Source organism: Orycteropus afer, unplaced genomic scaffold, assembly GCF_000298275.1.
Source record: "Orycteropus afer afer isolate SDZICR_OR568_19922 unplaced genomic scaffold, OryAfe1.0 scaffold00005, whole genome shotgun sequence".
Classification (NCBI taxonomy): domain Eukaryota; kingdom Metazoa; phylum Chordata; class Mammalia; order Tubulidentata; family Orycteropodidae; genus Orycteropus; species Orycteropus afer.
In genome coordinates this window covers 3,885,240-3,906,321 of record NW_006921592.1, presented here as the reverse complement: position 1 = coordinate 3,906,321, position 21,082 = coordinate 3,885,240, and the positions used below count along the sequence as shown (strand labels likewise).

Here is a 21,082-nt window from a genome sequence, read left to right as displayed (position 1 = left end):
CTGGCGTGGGATCGGGCAGTGTTTCGTTCTGCTGTGCATGGGGTCGCTATGAGTCAGAAACGACTCGACGGCACTTAACAACAACAACAACAACAACATATGGTTAAGAAGATGTGTACAACTGCCAAGTTGACAAGGGATGGACTGTGATAGTTGGAGCTGTGTGTCAAGTTGGCTGGACCATATTTTGTGTGGTTTAAGCTGTTGTGATGTGATTATTCCCATGATGGGATCAGATGTATATGTTTTAAGCAGCCAATCCACTGAAAGGGAGTTACCCTAGGGGTGTGGCCTGTTTCCAGTATATTTATGGACATCCTGGGAAAAGAGATACTCGTCTGTGGATTGGGATTCTGTCTTGCTGCCTACAACTGTCCGTGAGCAAACAATCCACCATTTGGCCTGGAGATCTTGGATTAATCATTCATTGGAGTCAACAGCCAGTATACTTCCTGCCAACCTTGAACTCCTCAGCCCCTGCAGCTGCATGAGTCAGGAAAAGCCTCCAGCTTGATGTTTGATCCAAGAACTTTGGACCTGCCAGCTTCTATAAGTGTGTGAGCCATTTTCCTAAGATAAATTTCTCTTTCTCTCTCTATATAAGCTTTACTGGTTTTGTTTCTCTAGAGAAGCCAGTCTAACACAGGGAGTAATGAAACAGATAAACTTTAAAAAGATAGAGAATTGTGGCTGAAAAGTAGGATGTTTTTTGTTTTAATGGATTTTTGTTGTTGTTGTTGTTTGCCGTCAAGTCGGCCCCGACTCATAGCGACCCCTCCTTGGGTTTCCAAGGCAGTATCACTACGGAAGTAGAATTTTTAGGTGGTGGTTATATAAACTTGTTTTATAATTTTTAGATTTTCTATCAGATTACTCTTTTAATTTTGCTGTGTTTGCTTTCATGTTTTAGATTAGGAAGTATTATAATTTTAAATTCATCAAACTGGTGGTTCAAACCCACCAGCCACTCCTCAGAAGGAAGGTTGGGTAATCTACTTCTGCAGTGATTTGTAGTGATACCACCTCGGAAACCCAAGGAGGGGTCGCTGTGAGGCAGATCTGACTCAACAGCAGTGAGTCAGGTCAAACTGTTTCATTAACATTTATGTATAGTAAGATTAAAAGTGAAATGCTATGTTTGAGTCTCTCTTTTCTGAGATAAGGAGTTTCATAAACTTAACATTTTGCTTCTTCTTGACAAATGCATCTTCATCTTCTTAACCTTACACTTAAATCACAACTTCTTGGGTTTCATTAATAAAATCAGAAAAAGAAGAACTTTTTTATTATTTAAAAGGTCTTTCTTGGAGAACATGTATTACTTTAAAAAATACTAAAGGCTTTCAAAATAATATTAAAAAAAATAAGCTAGGTATTGTCGAGTCAGTTCCAACTCATGGCCATCCTATGTTTGTCAGAGTGGGATTGTGATTCATAGGGTTGTTAATGGCTGATTTTTCAGAAGTAGATTGCTATGTCTTTCTTCCAAGGCAGCTCTGAGTAGACTCAAACCACCAGCCTTGTGGTTAGCAGCCAAGCATGTTAACCATTTGCACCACCTGTAAAATCAAAACTCAAGACCTGACACTCAGTTTTGTAAATGAGTAGTATCATGTATATAGGCCCCAGGAACCACTTCCCAGTCAGAGGGAAATTCTTTCCAGATTTATGTTGCCATTCTAATTGTTTGTTTATGCATATTACTTTTAACATTATATATATTCTCTTTTGAGATTATGTTTTGACTTTTACATTTAATATTTAAACTCTTTTACAATTTGGCCCTATTTCTCTTTTAACTGACTTTAGTTTTCCTGAAAATCCAATTGTACCATTATGTTTCTAAACTATGGTCATTCATTTTGCTTATCTTATTAGATGATACAGATTTTCAAGAAATTGTTTGAAAGGGTTCATGGGGAGAGAATTCTCCAAGACTTGTATATCTCAGAGTTGCATTGCCTTCACACATTAGGAGAATGTAGTCATAAACAATATTCTTGAAACATATTACTCTGTCATCAAACTCTTTTCTTTTGGTATTTTGTGAGTCAGGGAAAAAAAAAGTCTGAATCAAACTGGGTTTTATTGTTTTGTTGATAACTGATTTTTCCCACAGCCCTAATGTTCTAGGAACATTTTTTCTTTATCATTGTAATTAAAAAATTTTGCTAGGATATGTTCAATTGTGGGAGCTCTGGTAGCATAGTGGCTAAGACACTTGCCTGCTAACCAGACGGCTGGCGGTTCAAACCCACCAGCCACTCCTCAGAAGGAAGGTTGGGCAATCCTGCTTCCGTAGTGATACTGCCTCGGAAACCCAAGGAGGGGTCGCTATGAGTCGGGGCTGACTCGACGGCACATAACAACAACAACAACAATGTTCAATTGTGTGTTAGCCTAGAATAGGGTAAGGCCTTTCAAGATGATGCACAGTTCTTTCTTAAGTTCAGTAAGGATTTACCCTTTAAAGCTCTGATGGTTGCTTCTATTCCATTTGTTATAGATCTTCCATTGGGAAAAACCTATGTGTTACAGTTATGCTTTCTGCCCTCTACCTGTTGTCCTTGTTGTTAGGTGCCATTGAGTTGGTTATGACCTATAGTAATCCTATGCACAACAGAACAAAACACTGCCTGGTCCTGTGCCATCCTCAAAGTCGTTACTATGTTGGAGCCACTGTGCAGCCACTGCATCAATCTTTTCATTGTGGGTATTCCTCCTTTTCGCTGACCCTCTGCTTTACCAAGGATATTGTCTTTCTCCATGTACTGGTCCCACCTGGTAACATGTGCAAAATACATGAGACTTCATCACATTCTCACTTCTAACAAGCATTCCAGCTGTACTTCCTCCAAGACAGCTTTGCTCATTGTTCTAGCAGTCCCATGTACTTTCAATATTCTTCACCAACCCCACAGTTCAGATGCATCAAATCTGTGGTCTTCCTTATTCATTGTCCAGCTCTCACACGCATATGTTGCTGTTGTTGTTAGGTTCCATCAACTTGGCTCCGGCTCACAGCAACCCTATATACAACAAAAGGAGACACTGCCCACTCTTGCACCAGCCTCACAATCCTTGCTATACCTTAGCCCATCATTACACCCACTGTGTCAATCCATCTCCTTGAGGGCCTTCCCCTTTTTCACTGACCCTCTACTTTACCAAGTATGATAGCCTTCTCCAGGGAATGGTCCCTTCTGAGAATGTGACCAAAGTAGGTCAGACGAAGTCTGGCCATTCTTGCTTTAAAGGAGCATTCTGGCTGCACTTCTTCCAGGGCAGATTTGTTAGTTCTTCTGGCAGTCCATGGTACTTTCAGTATTCTTCACCATCACAACTCACAAGGATCAACTCTTCTTCAGTCTTCCTTATTCATTGTCCAGCTCTCACATGCATATGAGGCTATTGAAAATACCACAGCCTGGGTTAGGTATACCTTAGTCTTCAAAGAGACATCTTTGTTCTTCAGCACTTGAAAGAGGTCTTTTGCAGCAGATTTGCCCAGTGCAATACATTGTCTGATGTCTTGACTATGGCTTCCATTAGTGTTGATTGTGGAACCAAGTAATATGAAATCTTCAACAATTTCAATCATTTCTCCATCTATTGTGATGCTGCTTATTGGTACAGTTGTGAGGATTTTCACTTTCTTTATGTTGAGGTGTAATTCATACTGCAGACTGTAGTCCTTAATCTTCATCAGTAAGTGCTTCAAGTTATCCTTACTTTGAGCAAGAAAAGTTGTGTCATCTGCATATTGCAGGTTGTTAATGAGTCTTCCTCCAAACCTGATGCTGCATTTTTCTTCATATAGTTCACCTTCTCAGATTATTTGCCCAGCATGCAGATTGAATAAGTATGGTGAAAGGATACAACCCTGAAACATAACCTTCCTGATTTTAAACCATGCAGTATCCCCTTTTTCTGTTCAAATAACAGCCTCCTGGTCTATGTACAGGTTCCTTATGAGCACAATTAAGTGTTCTAGAATTCCTATTCTTCTCAATGTTATCTATAATTTCTTATAATCCACACAGTCAAATGCCTTTGCATAGTCAATAAAACATAAGTAAACATCTTTCTGGTATTCTTTCCTTTCAGCCAAGATCCATATGACATCAGCAACAATATCCCTCATTCCATATCCTCTTCTGAATCCAGCTTGAATTTCTGGAAATTCCCTGTCAATAAACTGCTCCAAGTATTTTTGAATTACCATCAACAAAATTTTATTTATGCCTTATATTAATGATATTATTTGATAAATTCCACATTCTGTTGAATTACTTTTCTTTGTAATGGTTACAAATACCATACATTTAACCTGCCAAACTATTCTCCAAAATTGTTGTGCCATTTTCCCCTCCCCTCAGCAGTATATAAGGGTTCACATGTTTTTATTCTATTTTCTGAAATTTTCTTCTGGATCCTGAAGTATATCATTTTCAAAGGTATAATTTTCCTCTTTTTCTTTCTGAAGCCACTTTCTCTTGTTTTACAATATTTTTATTAAGCTTCATGTGAGTTTCTCCTATTTTATTCTTGAATAAGACAAGATCTACCCAGACTTGTCACAGGCAAGGTGAGTGAACTACTGTTGGTCCTGCTTTCTGACCATATTATGAGGTTAAATAGTCTAAAATCTGTAGGTGAAGGGTAATTAGTATATAAAGGTCATGTCTAGGAAATAGTGGAGCATAGGATGATTAATGGTGTTGAGACTATGTGAAAGTGCAACAACATGTTCCAAGTAATAAGGTAATATGTGTGCTGTTGAGTTGATTATGACTCATCATGACCCTATATGACAGAATAAAACTATCTCATAGGGGCTCCTAGGCTATATTTTTATGGGAGCTGATCACCAGATCTTTTCTCCCATGAGCAGCTAGTGGGCTTGAAATGCTGACTTTTTGATTAGCAGCTGAGCTCTTAACCGTTGTACCAACAGGGGTCCTTAAACTAACACATCACATTTTATCAAACATTTGGTCAACGCAGAACCTCACTCTTTTTAAGCCAATCTTTATTGACTGGTGCTACATGCCAGGTACTGAGTTAACCACTTCACTTTTTAATTTTTTCCATTTAATTCTTACAGTAAGTTTATAAGATAGATATTTTTATAGCTGTTGTTGTTGGTATTGGTATTATTGTACAAATTAGGAAAATAAACTTTGGAAAACTTAAGTAACTTGCTTTAGGTTTTGCAGCTAATAAGTGACAGACACAGAATTCAGAGTTGGAGTTTTACCTACATTGAACTATATCCAGGGATTATCTCAATAATTCAAGGCTTAAATTAAAATTTGAAAAAATCTTAATACCTCTGACTCATGTAAAATTCAGAAGGACCTCTAATCTAGTATACATCTCTAAAAATACTAATAAATCATTATGCATTTTATTATGCATGTATATCGTATGTATTACTATGTTTCTTACCAATTAACTGCTTGGTATGAAAGATCTCCCTATGACAGACTAAGACTTGTGTTATGGCAGAAAGTGATGAAAAGCATCATTGGAAGCCTGCATGTGTCCTGATGCTCTTGAAATCAGGAAAACAAATGCATCATGAATGGAAAATGAGTCCTTGTGCCCTTGCACCTATTATTTACTGATTTATTTATTTGGGTTTTAATTTTTAGTTCAGTCATACACATTAATAAAAGAAGGTTCACAGTGGATGCCCAGACATTTGGGCCTGACTCACACTTTTGAAGTGAGCAGCACTCCACACACTTAAAAAAAAAAAAAACACTTAAAATATGCTGTGAAAAGAAGGAGACATCACTACTTCATCAGCCACCTAGAATGTCCTTCAGCCTAGTAAACATCCAGACGGCCTGTGGGAATTGAGGAGTCTCATTTTGATAAACACTGCTGAAAAGCAAAGCAAGCTCTCAACAGATTTCTTGGTGCTCTCAAAGCTGGCACAGATTGAATTTGTGCTCACTAGAGTAAGGTCACATAATCTTAATTTTCTTTGGAGGCAATGTTTGTGATTATGCAGTTCTTGAAAAATAAAAAAACATACTAATCTGAACCATTAAAACTTAGCCAGAAGGACAAAATAAATGGGGAGGAGGGGGGCAGGAATCAAGAGCTTTTAAAAAAGAAACTCCAAAACAAACAAAACCAAACCAGTTGCCATCGTGTCAATTCAGACTCATGGTGAGCCCATGTGTGTCAGAGTGGAACTGTGTTCCAAGGGGTTTTCAATGGCTGATTGTTTGGAAGTAGATCACTAGGCCTTTTTCTGAAGTGCCTCTGGGTGGATTCAAACCACCAACCTTTTAGTTAGGAGCCAAGTGCTGAATCATTTGCAATACTCCTTCAGGAGGTTATAAAGATCTCTGGTGGTACAGTGCCTATATGGCATTTGACTGCTAACCAGAAAGTTGGTGGTTCAAATCCACCAGCCACTCTGCAAAAGGAAGATGGGGCAATCTAACTCTATAAAGATTTATCTTCTCGGAAACCCAATGGGGGTCACTATGAGTTGGAATCGACTCAATGATTTGGTTTTTTTTTTTTGGTTTTTCAGGAGGTTGTGATCATCAAAACTCCTTTTGCATACATTTCCTAATTGCTTCCAACAGTCACCATTTTGTTACCTCAGGGTATTACTATGAATACCAAGGTGATTTTTTTTTTATTAACATAAAAAGAACTGTTACCCCAAAATTAGTCATGTTAGAAAGTTATGCATTTAATTGACCACTTTGCTATAGCTACAAATAGTGAACTACTAACCTGTCCCCAGTCCTATCTTCACTTCTTGTTTCAGGACCTCCAGCACATTTAGAAAGCCACTGCTTAGCCTAGAGAGAGAGGAGACAGTCAGAACTAGGAGACCTGTGTGATTCCAACAAAAGAGAAACACTAATATTAATGAGGATGGTATGACTGAAAGTTGTATTTCCCTTCATATCAGCTCTAATATGATACAAACACATTACTCAAATCATGGCACCCAAATCCTGGAGTTTAAAAAAAAAAGGGATCATAAATGTGCTTGGATACTTTGGCCACATCCTATTTTACCCTCTCAGGAAGGCACAAAGCAGCAAGAACCAGAAGGAAAAGCAAAGGATCACTTGTAAGGGAAAATAAATGGAGAAATTAAACCTCATAATTAGTCCTAAAGTTTTGTCAGTCTTCTAATATACTGTATATATATTTTTTTAACTAACCCATCCTTCTGTTTTAGTAAGTAGAAATTGTAAAGCATTGCCTTTTCTCTATGTCTCAAATAATGTGTTACTCTAAATGAGTTGTTGTTGTTGTTGTTGTTATGTGCCTTCGAGTCAGCCCCGACTCATAGCGACCCTTCCTTGGATTTCCGAGGCAGTATCACTACAGAAGTAGGATTGCCCAACCTTCCTTCCAAGGAGTGGCTGGTGGGTCTAAATGAGTAGCAACTTGCAAATGCAAAGAAAGCAGAGAGCACAATTGGAAAACGGGTACAAGCTGACAGTTCAAATGCTGCCTCTGAGGACAGCAGCGACCCAGAGAGACTGTTCCTAGGAAGAATTCTGCACCCTGAGTTTAATAGATGGGCTGCCTTTTAAAGAGATAAAGAAAACTTTATCTTTATAAGCCAAAGATGTGAAGATCAAAGTCTTCTGCTCAAAGATGCACATAAATGTAACTTCCAAAGCCCCAGTACACATGCAATAAAACTCTCAACGTTGTTGGAGAAAGAGTAGTGATGACCACCAAAAAGGGCAATATCCTTACAAAATTTAACTTCAACCTCAATTTGCAAAGCTGGATCACATTTTATTTTAGAAAATGTTCAACTCCTCCAAAGGATATTAAATCCTTCCAGTGCCTCGTCATTAGATCATAATTATGGTAACTAATCCATAGATAGACAAGATTCCCTGTCATATGGGGAATCTGAAACCTAAAAGTGTCCGGAGGCTTTCAAAATACTCCGGAAATAGCTGTCAAGACTCTTCCCAAACTGCCACTGACATATACCTTTTCCATTCACAAAGTCCCTAGGCTTTCAACTGCCAGAACCTCCAGCTCTTTGCCTAGGCTCTCCCTGGCTGCTAGAGACTGCTCTGTACTTGGTGATTGTTGTTGTTATGTGCCGTGGAGTCGGACCTGACTCACAACGACCCCTTATTGGGTTCCAGAGGTGGTATCACTATGGAAGTAGATTGCCCAACTTTCCTTCCCAGGAGTGGCTGGTGGGTTTGAACCACCAGCATTCTGGTTAGCAGTCCAGTGCCTTAGGCACGATGCTACCAGTACTTGGTGAGGAAGGTTGGGAATTCCAGGAAATTAGTATTCCCAACCCCAACCTAACAGCTCGCCAACAATGACTGATGAGTAGTGTTAGGGCATATCTACCTCAGCTCTCTTCCCCCTTGGGCAAGATAACTTTGAGGCTTGCTTTGTCAATCAGCTCACTGAGTTTTCCAGAAGGACTATAGTCCAGGGGCCTGCAGTAGTAACTTGCTTGAGGACTCACCCTTTACACATCCTTCCCTTCCCTGTCTCAACCCCCACAAGTGCTTCCTGAGTTCACCTCCTAAATAAACTACTTGTACATGAATCCTCAGCTCATAATCTGCTTCTGCAAGAATCCAAACCAAGAGAGGACACCAAGCAACCCTCAAAAAACCAAAAGTCTAGCAGAAGCTAATAAATGTGTTGAATGAATTAATGATTGATCCATTCCTTCCTGCCACTAAGGAGACAGAACTTTATTCTGAGTCCATCAACACCAAAAATTAAAGACATTTTCTCTAATCCTGGAGCATGGGTCTTTAACTTACTATCCATGGATTGCCATCACGGGGTCCATGAAACATCTGAAATTAGATGCAAATTTTTACATCTGTGGGCTTTTTCTGAAGAGACAGGCAATGACTTTCATCTGATTCACTTATGGATCTGTAGCCCTTCAAAAGCGTTAATACAGAGTTATCATTAAAGTTTTTGCATTCTGGGTATTACAGTAGGATGAGGTCCTCCCTTAGGCTTCCCTATGCGAGTTGGCATGTCATCAGATCCAGCAGATACCATGACATACATGGTAGGGTATTGGCTTCCAATATCACTGTGCTTCCGCCTGACACCAAGCACAGGCAGTAATGTGATGTCAGTACCCTTTCCCTGGAACACCTGGCTGGAATATGTATCCTTTCAGTCTTTAGCTGTAAATTCTGAAAGCTGTTGGTTTTGAACTCTTCTTGTTGTATTTCCTATAGCCCTGTTTTGTTTAAAATCTGAAATAATAGGAGACATAAACCCACTGTCATTGAGCTGATTCCAACTCATAGCAAACCTATAGGGCAAAGTAGAATTGCTTCATTGTGTTTCTAAGGATATAAATCTTTAAAGAAGCAGACTACCTCATACATCTCCCATGGAGTTGCTGCTGGGTTCAAACCACCGATGTTTTGGTTAGCAGCTGCCTGCTTTAACCATTATGCCACCAGAGCTCCTTAGGAGACATGGTGCTTTTCAAACACGGGGGTGGGGGTGGGGATGTCCTTTTGAGATGTTTTGTTTCACTCCTCCACCACCCAGGTAAGGATCAGTCTACTTAGTTTTCTGTTTCAACTGCATGTAACTCTAGAAGACAGATCCTGGAGGAATGGCCAAGAAAGCAAAGGTATTTGACTGCTGATTTGCAATCCAAGTTTTCAAGATGCACAGAACAATTACTGTTACTTACGATAAGTTAGAATTGGGACAGTGGGAGATTGAGGCTCCTCGTTCCCTGAATACGTCAAGTTCTTCTGCAGAAAGGTAGCAGCCATGCGCCATCACTGTCTGAAGAGAAGAGTGTCCAGTGTGGAGTTTACCACTTAAAACTGTGTGGGTTAGGACTCATTCCCATCAAGATATTACAGGTGCAGATGGAAACTGTGACTGGGTGTATCTTCTTTACAAGAACTTTTATGATTATTTATATGCATAAAATCACTGTCTACAAGTTACACCTCACAAAAGCCTTATCAAAACACTTTATTACAAAAGTCCCAGCAAATTTGTAGATTTTATTTATTTATTTAGAGCTACGATATATGTTGTTATCCAATGATTCTATTATCTCTACTTTAGAAAAGAGCAAATATCTACATATCTACAATGGTACGCTACTGTAGACTGTGTTTGTTTCTATACTAATACGAAATTTTTAAAAGGAAACCGCCTTCTCAGTATGTTGGAGGTGCCTCCCCCTCATTATTCTTAGTTATGGGCTCAAATGGTCTTGAAACATATAACCAAATAACCTTTAACTCACCTTTATGAAATATTTACATTTTCATAAAACTTATTATATGCAATATCTTGTTGTTGTTGTTGTTGTTGTTATATGCCATCGAGTCGGCCCCGACTCATAGCGACCCTTCCTTGGGTTTCTGAGGCGATATCACTACAGAAGTAGAATTGCCCAACCTTCCTTCCGAGGAGTGACCGGTGGGTTTGAACCGCCAGCCTTCTGGTTAGAGTTTAATTCAGAAGGTAAAAAGATTCAACAAAGCAGGAACTGAATACCCATGAAACGTCTTTTATTTTTTAGTCTTGGTAATGTTTGTGAATATTCCTGAATAAACTTTGATCTATCAAAATTTCTTTCTCTCAGTACAAGACTATGTCTAAATAGCTTTCTCCTTTGGGAAGCATGGTTCAGTGACCAGAGAATTATTATAATAATAAAATATTCACAACCTGTGTGCAACTAAAATTAACATGCAAATTGGAGGTTAATTTATTAATCATATGGAAATATATGTAAAGGAGGGTGAAAATCACAGTGTAGCATTTACGTGATTTATGCAAAGTATTAAGTTTTCAAATCAGTCATATTCAGATTTCCATTCACATAGTCAATGAAAAATAATTTGCTGCAGTAATAAAACTCTCCTCATAGTTTACATATTTCCTATAAGGCCAAGACAAAGGAGTCCATTGTTTAATAAGGCCTCTCCCTATTCATTTTAATTTTAATTACCTTAAACTATTTAATTACTGAACAAATACATAAAAAAACCAAACTCACTGCTGTTGAGCTGATTTGGCTCATAGCAACCCCTCCTTGGGTTTCCAAGGTGGTTATCTCTACGGAAGTAGATTGCCCAGTCTTCCTTCCAAGGAATGGCTGGTGGGTTTGAACCACCAGCCTTCTGGTTAGCAGTCAAATGCCTTAGGCACTACATCACGAGAGCTCCCGAAATAATACATGTTGTTGTTGTTGTTATGTGCTGTCAAGTCAGACACGACTCATAGCGACCCCTCCTTGGGTTTCTGAGGCAATATCACTACGGAAGTAGATTGCCCCATCTTCCTTCTGAGGAGTGGTTGAGGGGTTTGAACCACCAGCCTTCTGGTTAGCAGTCAAGTGCCTTAGGCACTAGGCTACCAGAGCTCCCGAAATAATGCATAGTCATTTAAAATAAGCAAAGCAATCTCAGAGTGTTTAAATATAAAAAAGTCACCCCTCCAACTTTGTCTCCCAGGAAGAGCCACATATAACCTAATTCAATGGGCATCTTCTAGAAAGTTTTTCTAAGCCAGTGTGCACATACGTGTATTGGCCAATAGTGTACACATACATTGACTAATAGTGTATAAACATTCTTTCTTATAAGCTTGTATACCTAATTCTTTCTGAATGTTAGACAGAATCCTAAATTATGTCGTTGGTGTTGTTAGATGCTGTGAAGTTGATTTCAACTCATGGCGACCCCATGTGTGTCAGAGTAGAACAGCTCCATAGGGTTTTCAAAGCTGTGACCTTTTGGAAGCAGATTGTAGGGCATAACTTCCCAGGAACCTCTGGGTGGGTTCAAATCCCTAAACTTGTGGTTTGTAGTTGAGTCCTCAACGATATGTACCACCAAGGAACTCCTATTCTAAACTATAGAGGTTCTATCATTTAGCCAATTCTCCACTGAACAACCATTTTTAACTTTCATATGTGGTTAATATCAATATAAGGAGCATTGGTGGTACAGGGGTTAAGCACTCAGCTGCTAACTGAAAGGACAGTGGTTCAAACCCACCAGCTGCTCTGTGGGAGCAAGATGTGGCAGTGTGCTTCTGTAAAGATTTACAGCCTTGAAAAACCTATGGGGTAGTTCTACTCTGTCCTATAGGATCACTATGAGTCTGAACTGACTATATGGCAACAGATTTGGGTTTTCCTGGTTTTAGTATCAATATACACACACTTTACTGGATGTTGTTGTTGTTGTTATGTGCCATTGAGTCGGATCTGACTTGTAGCAACCCCTCCTTATGTTTCCGAGGCAGTATTATTGCGGAAGTAGATCACCCAACCTTCCTTCCAAGGAACGGCTGATGGGTTTGAACCGCCAGCCTTCTGGCTAGCAGTCAAGTGCCTTATGCACCTGCTCGCTCAAAGGAATGAACATTTAAATTCCAATGGATACTATGTATATTGCACTGAAGTCATAATAAAATATTATTTTTTTTAAAAATTGTAATATTATTTTTTTTAAATTCTAATAGATATTACCAAAATAACCTTGAACCAAAACCCATCCCCTCCCTCAATGAAGCCTTTAGATTTCTTACTGAGTTGAAAATTCAAGCCCTCCCCCCAACTTTTTTTTTTTTTAAATAGATAAACCTTGAGTTTTATTTTAGTTTGGGAAACATGCACATATCACAGAAGTCTGAAGATTACTATCAGGATTTCAATATTTAACTAAGCCTACTTTATATAAATTATGCCGTGACACACAATTTACCTTATTTGTCAGAAGATTGTTTTTATCATACACATCTGTGTAGTTTTTATAACTGGAGTATAAGTTTTTCACAGCTTCAACTTCATCACGATTTTCACTTATGTGGCTCTATAAGAAAAAAAATTTATTTTCAATTTCTTTTTAAATAAAATACCATTTTAAATAAAATACCATTAGAAATCATAGTTCCTACCCCACAATGGTGTGAGTGGCTTCTACCTTAGATAGACAGACAGACAGATGGGTGATAGAATGTGTACATATATGAATAAGAAAACTATGGATGTCATAAATGTGCTGTGTATGTACGTTTGTGTCTCAAGAAAAATTCTTCCAAGAAAATCTTCTTAAATTCCAAAATACACCAAGAACAAATGAAAACAAATAATAAAAAAAAAGAACTAAGTGAAGAGGACTAAGAGCCTGGCTATTGGGGACAACCTGCCTCTTCTGGCATTGGCCATTTAATAAAGAGTTCATTGGCCACCAGAAGGAGAGATAGCATGGTTCGCTGATAAGAAAACTGGAATATGAGTAAGAAAACAGAGTTTTAGCCCAAGTGCTGACCCTAGTTATACATCTTAAGACAAGTGACTTATTTTCTCATCTCTCAAATAAAAGGGTTAGGCTAGATGAATGAGTTTCCAAATTCTTTTAGCTTTGGATATGTTGTTTACATGAAAATTCACAGAAATCCAGTAAGTAAAGGCATATAAACAAGCTGCTCCTCAGCGTGATGCTGGGTTGGAACTCTGAAACCCTGTCTCCACTCTGTCTCCTTTGCGGCTTCCAGATGAGCAATTAGAAAACAGTTTGAAAATGGCCAGACTAGACAATACCTGCAGTCTTGAAGGAAAGAAGAAAAAAAAAAAAAAAAACCACTGCCATCAAATTGGAATTTCTTTCAATCTATCCTTGGGAGACCTAGGTGGAGCTTTATGGACCCTTATCCTCACCACTATGCTATGAATCTTCTCCTTGGCCTGGCTCTTCTCTGCAGAAGTAGACTGTCTTCTTACCTTTCTTTCTCCCACAGAGCAGCTGGTGGGTTTGAACCACCAACCTTTTGGTTAGCAGCCAAATACTTTAACCACTGTGTCACCAGAGGTCCTTCTTGAAGAAAGTGCCCTTAAGAGTTCACATGCAAGTAAAACAAGCAAATAGTAGCTCTCACCCCCCATTGACCTTACAATTTTATACCATTAAAGAGGCATGAAGTGTTTTTCAGACACAAAATTTAAGTGTCTCAATTTTAGTACCCAAACACTAGCTTACAATAAAAATGATCTCAGGACAACCAGTCATATATTATGAGAAATAACTCACAAGCAAATGATCACTTCAAAGAATGATAAAGCTATTTCCTTGTTTCTACATGAAGTGGAGTATGCATAGCTAAATAAATAAAAGAAAAAATAAAAGCAGTATTTCAAAAAACAGAGTGTTCCTTGAGGAAATTCCAGACCATTGAAGGAATATATGGACATCAGAAGAGAAGAAAGAACAACTAGAATCATTAACATTACTATAACAAATTTGAGTAAACATACACACACACTCCTCCAGCAAGCATGTGCTTGATTTTGTTGTATGTGTTTTTATATTCCTATGTATTTTAATATTATTATCATGTTATTTTTTGAAGTGTAGAAACATTCTGTTTCCAAAGTAGAAAATTCATATAAGCTTTGAATTCCATCTACAGGAAAGAATTAGGCAGGATAGAATCAATAATTCATGTATCACATCACAGAAGTGGGGAAAGACGAGAACAGTGAATGGACTCTAAGAAGACACATTATCTTAAAAAAAAAACTACAAAATGGTGAAGAATCACTATGTTGCCTTTCCCCATTTGCCCTTTCTTATAAGATAGTCAAATAACTATTAAAAGAAGAAATTTTAGTACAGTATATAATTAAGCTTGGATGGGGGAAGGGGAGCTCCCAATTTTAACCCAGCTGTAAGCTTTAAAAAGTGTTTTATTCCTAAACTGCAACAACTTAATGACAAAGTAAGATACACTTTTTGTTCCTCATTTTAAATTAAGAAACTTGGAACAAAAGGGCTTTTAAGTACATTTTTTGGTAAGGTAGAAATTAGGTTATTTTTGCTTTTCAAATAATAGCTTTTTTTTTCCCCAAAAAATGAAAGTATAGAACATGGAGAGGAAATATAAAATAAAGTGGGAAAGAAATGTATTAAATGTATTGCTTAGTTACTTATGAAGTTGACCTTGTCTCTCTCAAAGGATAATCAAAGGAGACTGAGGATAAATGGGGCTTCAAGTTTCTTATTTGCAGAATTGAAGAATTGGATTAGGTGAAGCCAGTGAGGTCCCTTCCAGCCCTATAATGCTATGACTCTGGGAGACTTCAGTAGAGGTACTGGAGGTTAATGTGAAGATTTAGGGTACAGAGATGTCCTGTAAATCTGGATAGAGGTGCAAACAGAAGAAAAATACCCACCTGGATGTGCAAATCGTGGGTCTTGGCAATGTTGCCAAGTTCACACATCAAAGCCTCAGAGCAGGAAAGGGAAAAACGTGGCGTCACTATGGGCTTCACTCTCAAATACTAGAAATAATAAAAAACAATTGATAAGAAAACTATGGATACCATAGACCAGCACTGCACTAAAATGTGTGCCACACAAAAAGGTGATTTTGTGTCTTCATTTTTGGAGGCAGTTCCTCATTAGTAGAAGGGTTATATATATAGCCATGGCTGAGAAGAAAGCATATAACCAAATCCACTGCCGTGGAGTTGATTCTGATTCATGGTGACTCCATGTGTTTGAAGAGAGTGTATTCCTTAGCATCAAGTTCAATGAGAACTGTAATAAATTAAAGGCATTCCCTCTCCCACATCCACATCAAGGCTCAGAAAACACCTAGACTGGGTGGCCTTTATGAAAAGAACTGGGAGGCAGAAGGAGAAATTTTGAAACAGCATGTTGGGGAGACTAAAGGGGAGGTGGGGCCCATTTCTGTTTTCTGCATCTTAGGGAGCTGTGCCAGCCATAGCCTCCCTCAAATCATTCAGTTTTCAGATTGGGTCTGGAAACACATGAGGTCAGAGGTCAGGCCAAGGAGAAGACTCATAGCAGAGTGGTGAGGATAAGGATCCATAAAGCTCCACCTAGGTCTCCCAAGGATAGATTGAAAGAAATTCCAAGGTTTCCTATGGTTTCCAACCAGACCTCAAAAGATAGTAGGGAAGGATCTGACTTTCTAGTATAAGAGATCTCCCAGTGGAGCCATGAGCCAGCCTTCTGGGTGAGGAGGTAAAAATGACACTGTTTCCATAGGACCTCTAACTCCAGGATGCTGCAAAGGGGGTTGCCTAGCTAAGTGCCTGGAGACCACATGACTGCCACATATATAAAGACTGAGGCATCCATTGGCCAAAGCATAATAGCTGTACACTACCTGGGCTTCACACCAGGTAAAGAGGCTCAGATGCCCAGAGCCAATGTGGACATAATCACCAAGCAGTTCCACTACTTCCAGTTTTCCCTAACTTTCCCCCCCATGAAGTTTTCTTCCTGTCAGAAACTAGTCCTATGAAATTAGAAGGACCCAGTGGAAGGAGGGTATTGCAAATGGAAAAGATGCCCTACCTGAAAGGGAGACCCTAACCTGGGCAGTGACTGAGGTGTTCCCTTAGCTCAACTAAAAGCTTAGCAGCCTGGATCAAATTTACCCACCTGACTAAATCTAGTTCTCTCTCTGCATGTAGGCAAGGGGGATTGGAGCCAAGAAAAGTGCTAAGAATAAAGCAAACTTCATGTTTGAACATATTGAACCATGACTGCTTAATTGCTGTTCCGTTTTTTGACATTGAGTTTGCTCCGACTCATGGTGGCCTTATGTCCAACGACAAAATGTTGCCTGGTCCTGTGGCATCTTCCTGATTTGAGCCCATTGTTGTGGCCATTGTGTCAATACATCTCAGTAAGGGTTTCCTTCATTTTTGCTGACTCTCTACTTTGTTCTATTAAACCTACCCAAGTCAGTCTTGATTTCAAAACCATCTTTAAAACAAAACAGAAAGTGTTGGCTATGGAGCCACAGCAGCCTTCACTGGAAGGGAAAAACTGAGCAGAGCTGATGAGTCCTCATCAGCAATTGTGGAAACAATTGCTGGTTCAAGGCACAGACTTCTTCATGTATGGAGTAAGCCAAACACACAGACTGATCTCTAACAAACAAATAAGTAATACATCCCACAACTAATGCAAACAAACCAAATTCACTGCCACCAAGTCGATTCTAACTCATAGAAACCCCCACTGGGTTTCTGAGGCAGTAAATCTTTACAGAAGTAGAGTGCCCCATCTTCCTTCCACAGAGCAGCTGATGGATTTGAACCACCAATCTTCTGTTTAGCAGTCAAATGTTTTAGGCATTGTATCACCAGAGCTTCTTACAACTAATGTGAAAAGAATCCCAAAGTAAGCCGCTAACAAGTTTACTTACCTTCTTTTGAAGCATTTCTGACACAAATCTGAAATAAAGCAACAAATGCGAAGTTAGGAAATCTAAATATATTCAAATAAATTTTAAAAGGATGAAACATGATCCTTACATGTCCTGATTTCCATGTAAACATTTCTAATACTGCACATGTTTCACTACAACTCATTAAAAATTAACAAGAAGTGATTATGTCCTCATTTTCAGTCTGGGAGATGGGGTGCAAAATCATGGAGAAATGAAATTTTATCATCTAAAATCAGCTGGGCTGTTAACAGAGTATTCCCACAACACTCAGTTTTAGCTCTGTTCGGCAAATTTTGCAGTGTGTTATGTTCCAAGGTTCATCCATGTTGTAGCATGTATCAGAACTTTTTATGGATGAATAACATTCCATTATATGGATATACCATTTTTTATTATGTAATTTTATTATGATTCAAATAACAATTTGAATGGAAGCTCCCTTTGGTTTTTAAGTACATTTAAAAAAACAAACAAAGAAACAAATTCACTGCTGTCAAGTGGATTCCAACTCATAGCAACCCTTCCTTGGGTTTCCCAGGCGGTATCTCTACAAAAATAGATTGCCCAACTTTCCTTCAGAGGAGTGGCTGGTGGGTTTGAACCGCCAGCCTTCTGGTTAGCCATCAAATACCTTAGGCACTATGCCACCAGAGCTTCCCATTAAGTACATATAACCAAAAAACCAAACTCACTGCTGTTGAGTCATTTCTGACTCATAGCACCCCTCCTTGGGTTTCTAAGGCAGTATCTCTATGGAAGTAGATTGCCCAATCTTCCTTCTGAGAAGAGGGTGGTGTGTTTGAACCTCTAGCCTCTGGTTAGCAGTCAAATACCTTAGGCACTACACCACCAAGCTCCTATATATCAAAAAATTTTCAATTTCAACATTTTATATATATACAATTCAATGACATGACTTATGTTCATCATGTCATGCAACATCACCACTCTCCATTCCCCAAATTTTTCCAATTCTTAACAAAAGCTTAATGGATATACCACATTTTGTTTATCCATTGATGAATGTGAACATATGTTTTCATGTTTGTATTTTCATATGTTCATAGGTTTTGGTTTCATATGTTTCATATGAATATGGGCATATGTTTTCTTTTCTTTTGCACACCCCTTCTTTTCAGGATTCTAGCTGCATATTGCACTCTATTCTTTGAGGTGGAAGTAAGTTGAGAAGTAGGTTGTCTACCTCTCTGGTGAGGCCAGCTCTCTGCCCAGCAGCAGCAGGTGCAGAGAGCTTTGCCCCTCCACATCATCTCTTTCTCTAGCTGTGTGTGTCACCACAGGGCATCCTCAGACCTTCACAGCAGGTTGCATGGTGAGGCCCTGCTCCTCATGAGCACAGAGATGTGGAGCCAATGCAGAAAAAGAATTAACTCAGTGGCTTCCCTCCTGGATCTCTGCACTTCATCTTGGAGAGATTCCTTCCAGGTCACGTCTTTGAAGAGGAGCTAATCTACCTCTCTGTGTTAGCACGGTATGGTCATTCCAGCATATATATAGTAGAGCCTCTCTTTTCTCATAGTAGGACAAAATAATAGTGAAAGGATGCAGATGACTCCTTAGAAAAATACTGAAAAGACAAAGAGTAAAATCCCAGCACTGACAACTTTAAGTGTTTGGATTATGGAAGCCTTTTTTCTTCTTTGTACCTTTTTGTGCTTCTCCAAGTTTTGTCCAGGGCAAGCACATATTATTTTTATGATTAAAAAAAAAATCATTATTTTCAACAAAAGGTCTTTAAGCAATCTTGAAAGGTAATTAATGTTTCTTAGCTCCTTAACTAATATTTTATTCCACGAATGATTCCTCATTTTCTCATCATTTTTGATTGCCATCAGAGCACATGCTTGCTTGCTTGCACACACTTTCTGTCTCACAATCTTTCTATGTAATTACATTGAACACAAGGTGGGATCTACCTTATGGCAGAAAGAATATTGAATTTAGAGTCAGTGGCACAGTTTTCAATACTAGTTCTGCTACATAGAAGCTAAGACTTTGGGCAAGTCCTTAGTTTATATTAGACTCAGCTTCATCATGAAAAACAGATGGCTTCATGGAGAATTTTGTGAAGATTAAAAGTAACCCTGTAGGGGAAAGCTCTTTGTAAATTGTGAATGATGACCAACTGTTGAGCATATTCACTTAGACTGGCTCTCCCATTACACTAAATGGAACATTCTGAATCACTATCTGCACATCTCACCTGCATCATTCTTATACCTGGTTTCCCCTCTCCATCTCTAACTCCGTCCCTGCAGCAGAGGGACCTGCCCACAAAACAAATCGAGACAAGTTACCTCTCAGTTTCCTTGATTGATTCCTCAGTGGTTTCTTTGTATTCTGGAACAGTGTTGTTCAAATCCATACACACTTTGCCCACAAATGCTCGCTGTCCAAATTTATCTGTGAAGCACACACAAAAAGCATCTGAAATCATGTTTCTTTACCCATAGTATCCTTTCTGAGCCTTTTAAGAACATGAGAAAATTTAAATCCTTATGAAAAATGTAAGCCAGATCTAAAAGATTACCCATTATTACATTTAAGAATAATAACAATCACCACCACAGCCCAACTAAATTTGCTGTTGTTGTTAGCTGCCATCAAGTCAACTCCAACTTATGGCAATGTTATGTACAACAGAGTGAAATGTTGACTGATCCTGTGTCAGCCTCATGATAGCCAGCAAATTCAAGTCCATTGTTGCAGCTACTATGCCAATCCATCTCACCAAGGATCTCCCTAACCCTCTCTGGCCCTCTACATCACCAAGCATGATGTCCTCCTCTAGTAACTGATTTTTCCTGATGACATATCCAAACCAAGCAAGTTGGACGATGTTCTGTTGTTTGCATTAGCTAATTTTCAGCAGTAAATTACCAGGCCTTTCTTTGTAGTCTGTCTTAGTCTGGAAGCTCCACTAAAACCCGCCCATAGGTGACCCTGCAGTACAATAAACTGACAGATAAGTGGTAGCCACTAGATTTAGTAAGTGCTAAAAATTCTTCTATCCATCACTCTAACCCATCCCCTCCCCTGTGCCCACTTCCAGGGTACCCAGATAAAAGCTGTGATTTTTACTGATTACTCAACTTTTCCTTTTACTTATACAGTTTGTCTATGTTTTTACTAAATCATATTGTTTGCTTTCAATTTATCTTCATGGTAAAGGGTAGACAGCCCCTGGTACTGAAAACACTCTATTATTCCTTGACATACCTACAATCTATTTCTTCTCTTTCTTCACTCTCTTTTTTTCCCCTTTCATAATCTCCCTCCTGCTTCCTACTCTGTCCTCCTCTCTTGGTGAGTCCCTTTCTACATTTTTCTATGACTTATTGATTTATTAAATCAATAAATCAAACAACAATAAATTTGATTTAATAAATCAATAAACTTGATTTATTGATTTAAAAAATTGGTATTGGGGGATGGACAGACTTAGAAGTGGCTCCAAACTCCTCCCATGACAGCAGGTATATCTGTGTACGGTCCAAACCTACATGTACCCACTTTCCTCTGCTATGTGCAGGGTTATGTTACCAATTGCTAGAAAAGGACATCATAGTTGGTAGGGGGCCCATGAAAACAAAAGAAGCCTTCAATGAGATGGACTGACAAACAGTCACACAGTGGTCTCAAACATACCAACCATCACCAAGATGGTTCCTTCTGACTTGGGAGAGGACTCAACAGCAACTAACAACAACAATGAGAAATATATACAATAATGTATATGAAGTGTCTGGTACACGGAATTCAGGAAAGGCACTGCCTCTGTTCTCAACTGTAGCAAAGCCAT

At 38.8% G+C, this 21,082-nt stretch overlaps 1 protein-coding gene across 1 annotated transcript in view; it reads right to left on the bottom strand.

Annotated features, from left to right (window-relative positions):
* The window catches only part of GDA (guanine deaminase), a 123,084-nt gene that overhangs the window by 26,790 nt on the left and 75,212 nt on the right, over positions 1–21,082 (bottom strand). Inside the window, exons 5-10 of the mRNA XM_007938474.2 lie at positions 19,578–19,683; positions 17,236–17,263; positions 15,224–15,331; positions 12,756–12,863; positions 9,710–9,807; positions 6,766–6,833 (exon numbers count right to left, since the gene is read on the bottom strand). Coding sequence (XP_007936665.1) covers positions 6,766–6,833; positions 9,710–9,807; positions 12,756–12,863; positions 15,224–15,331; positions 17,236–17,263; positions 19,578–19,683 — 516 coding nt within the window. The remainder of the gene's footprint in view (positions 1–6,765; positions 6,834–9,709; positions 9,808–12,755; positions 12,864–15,223; positions 15,332–17,235; positions 17,264–19,577; positions 19,684–21,082) is intronic.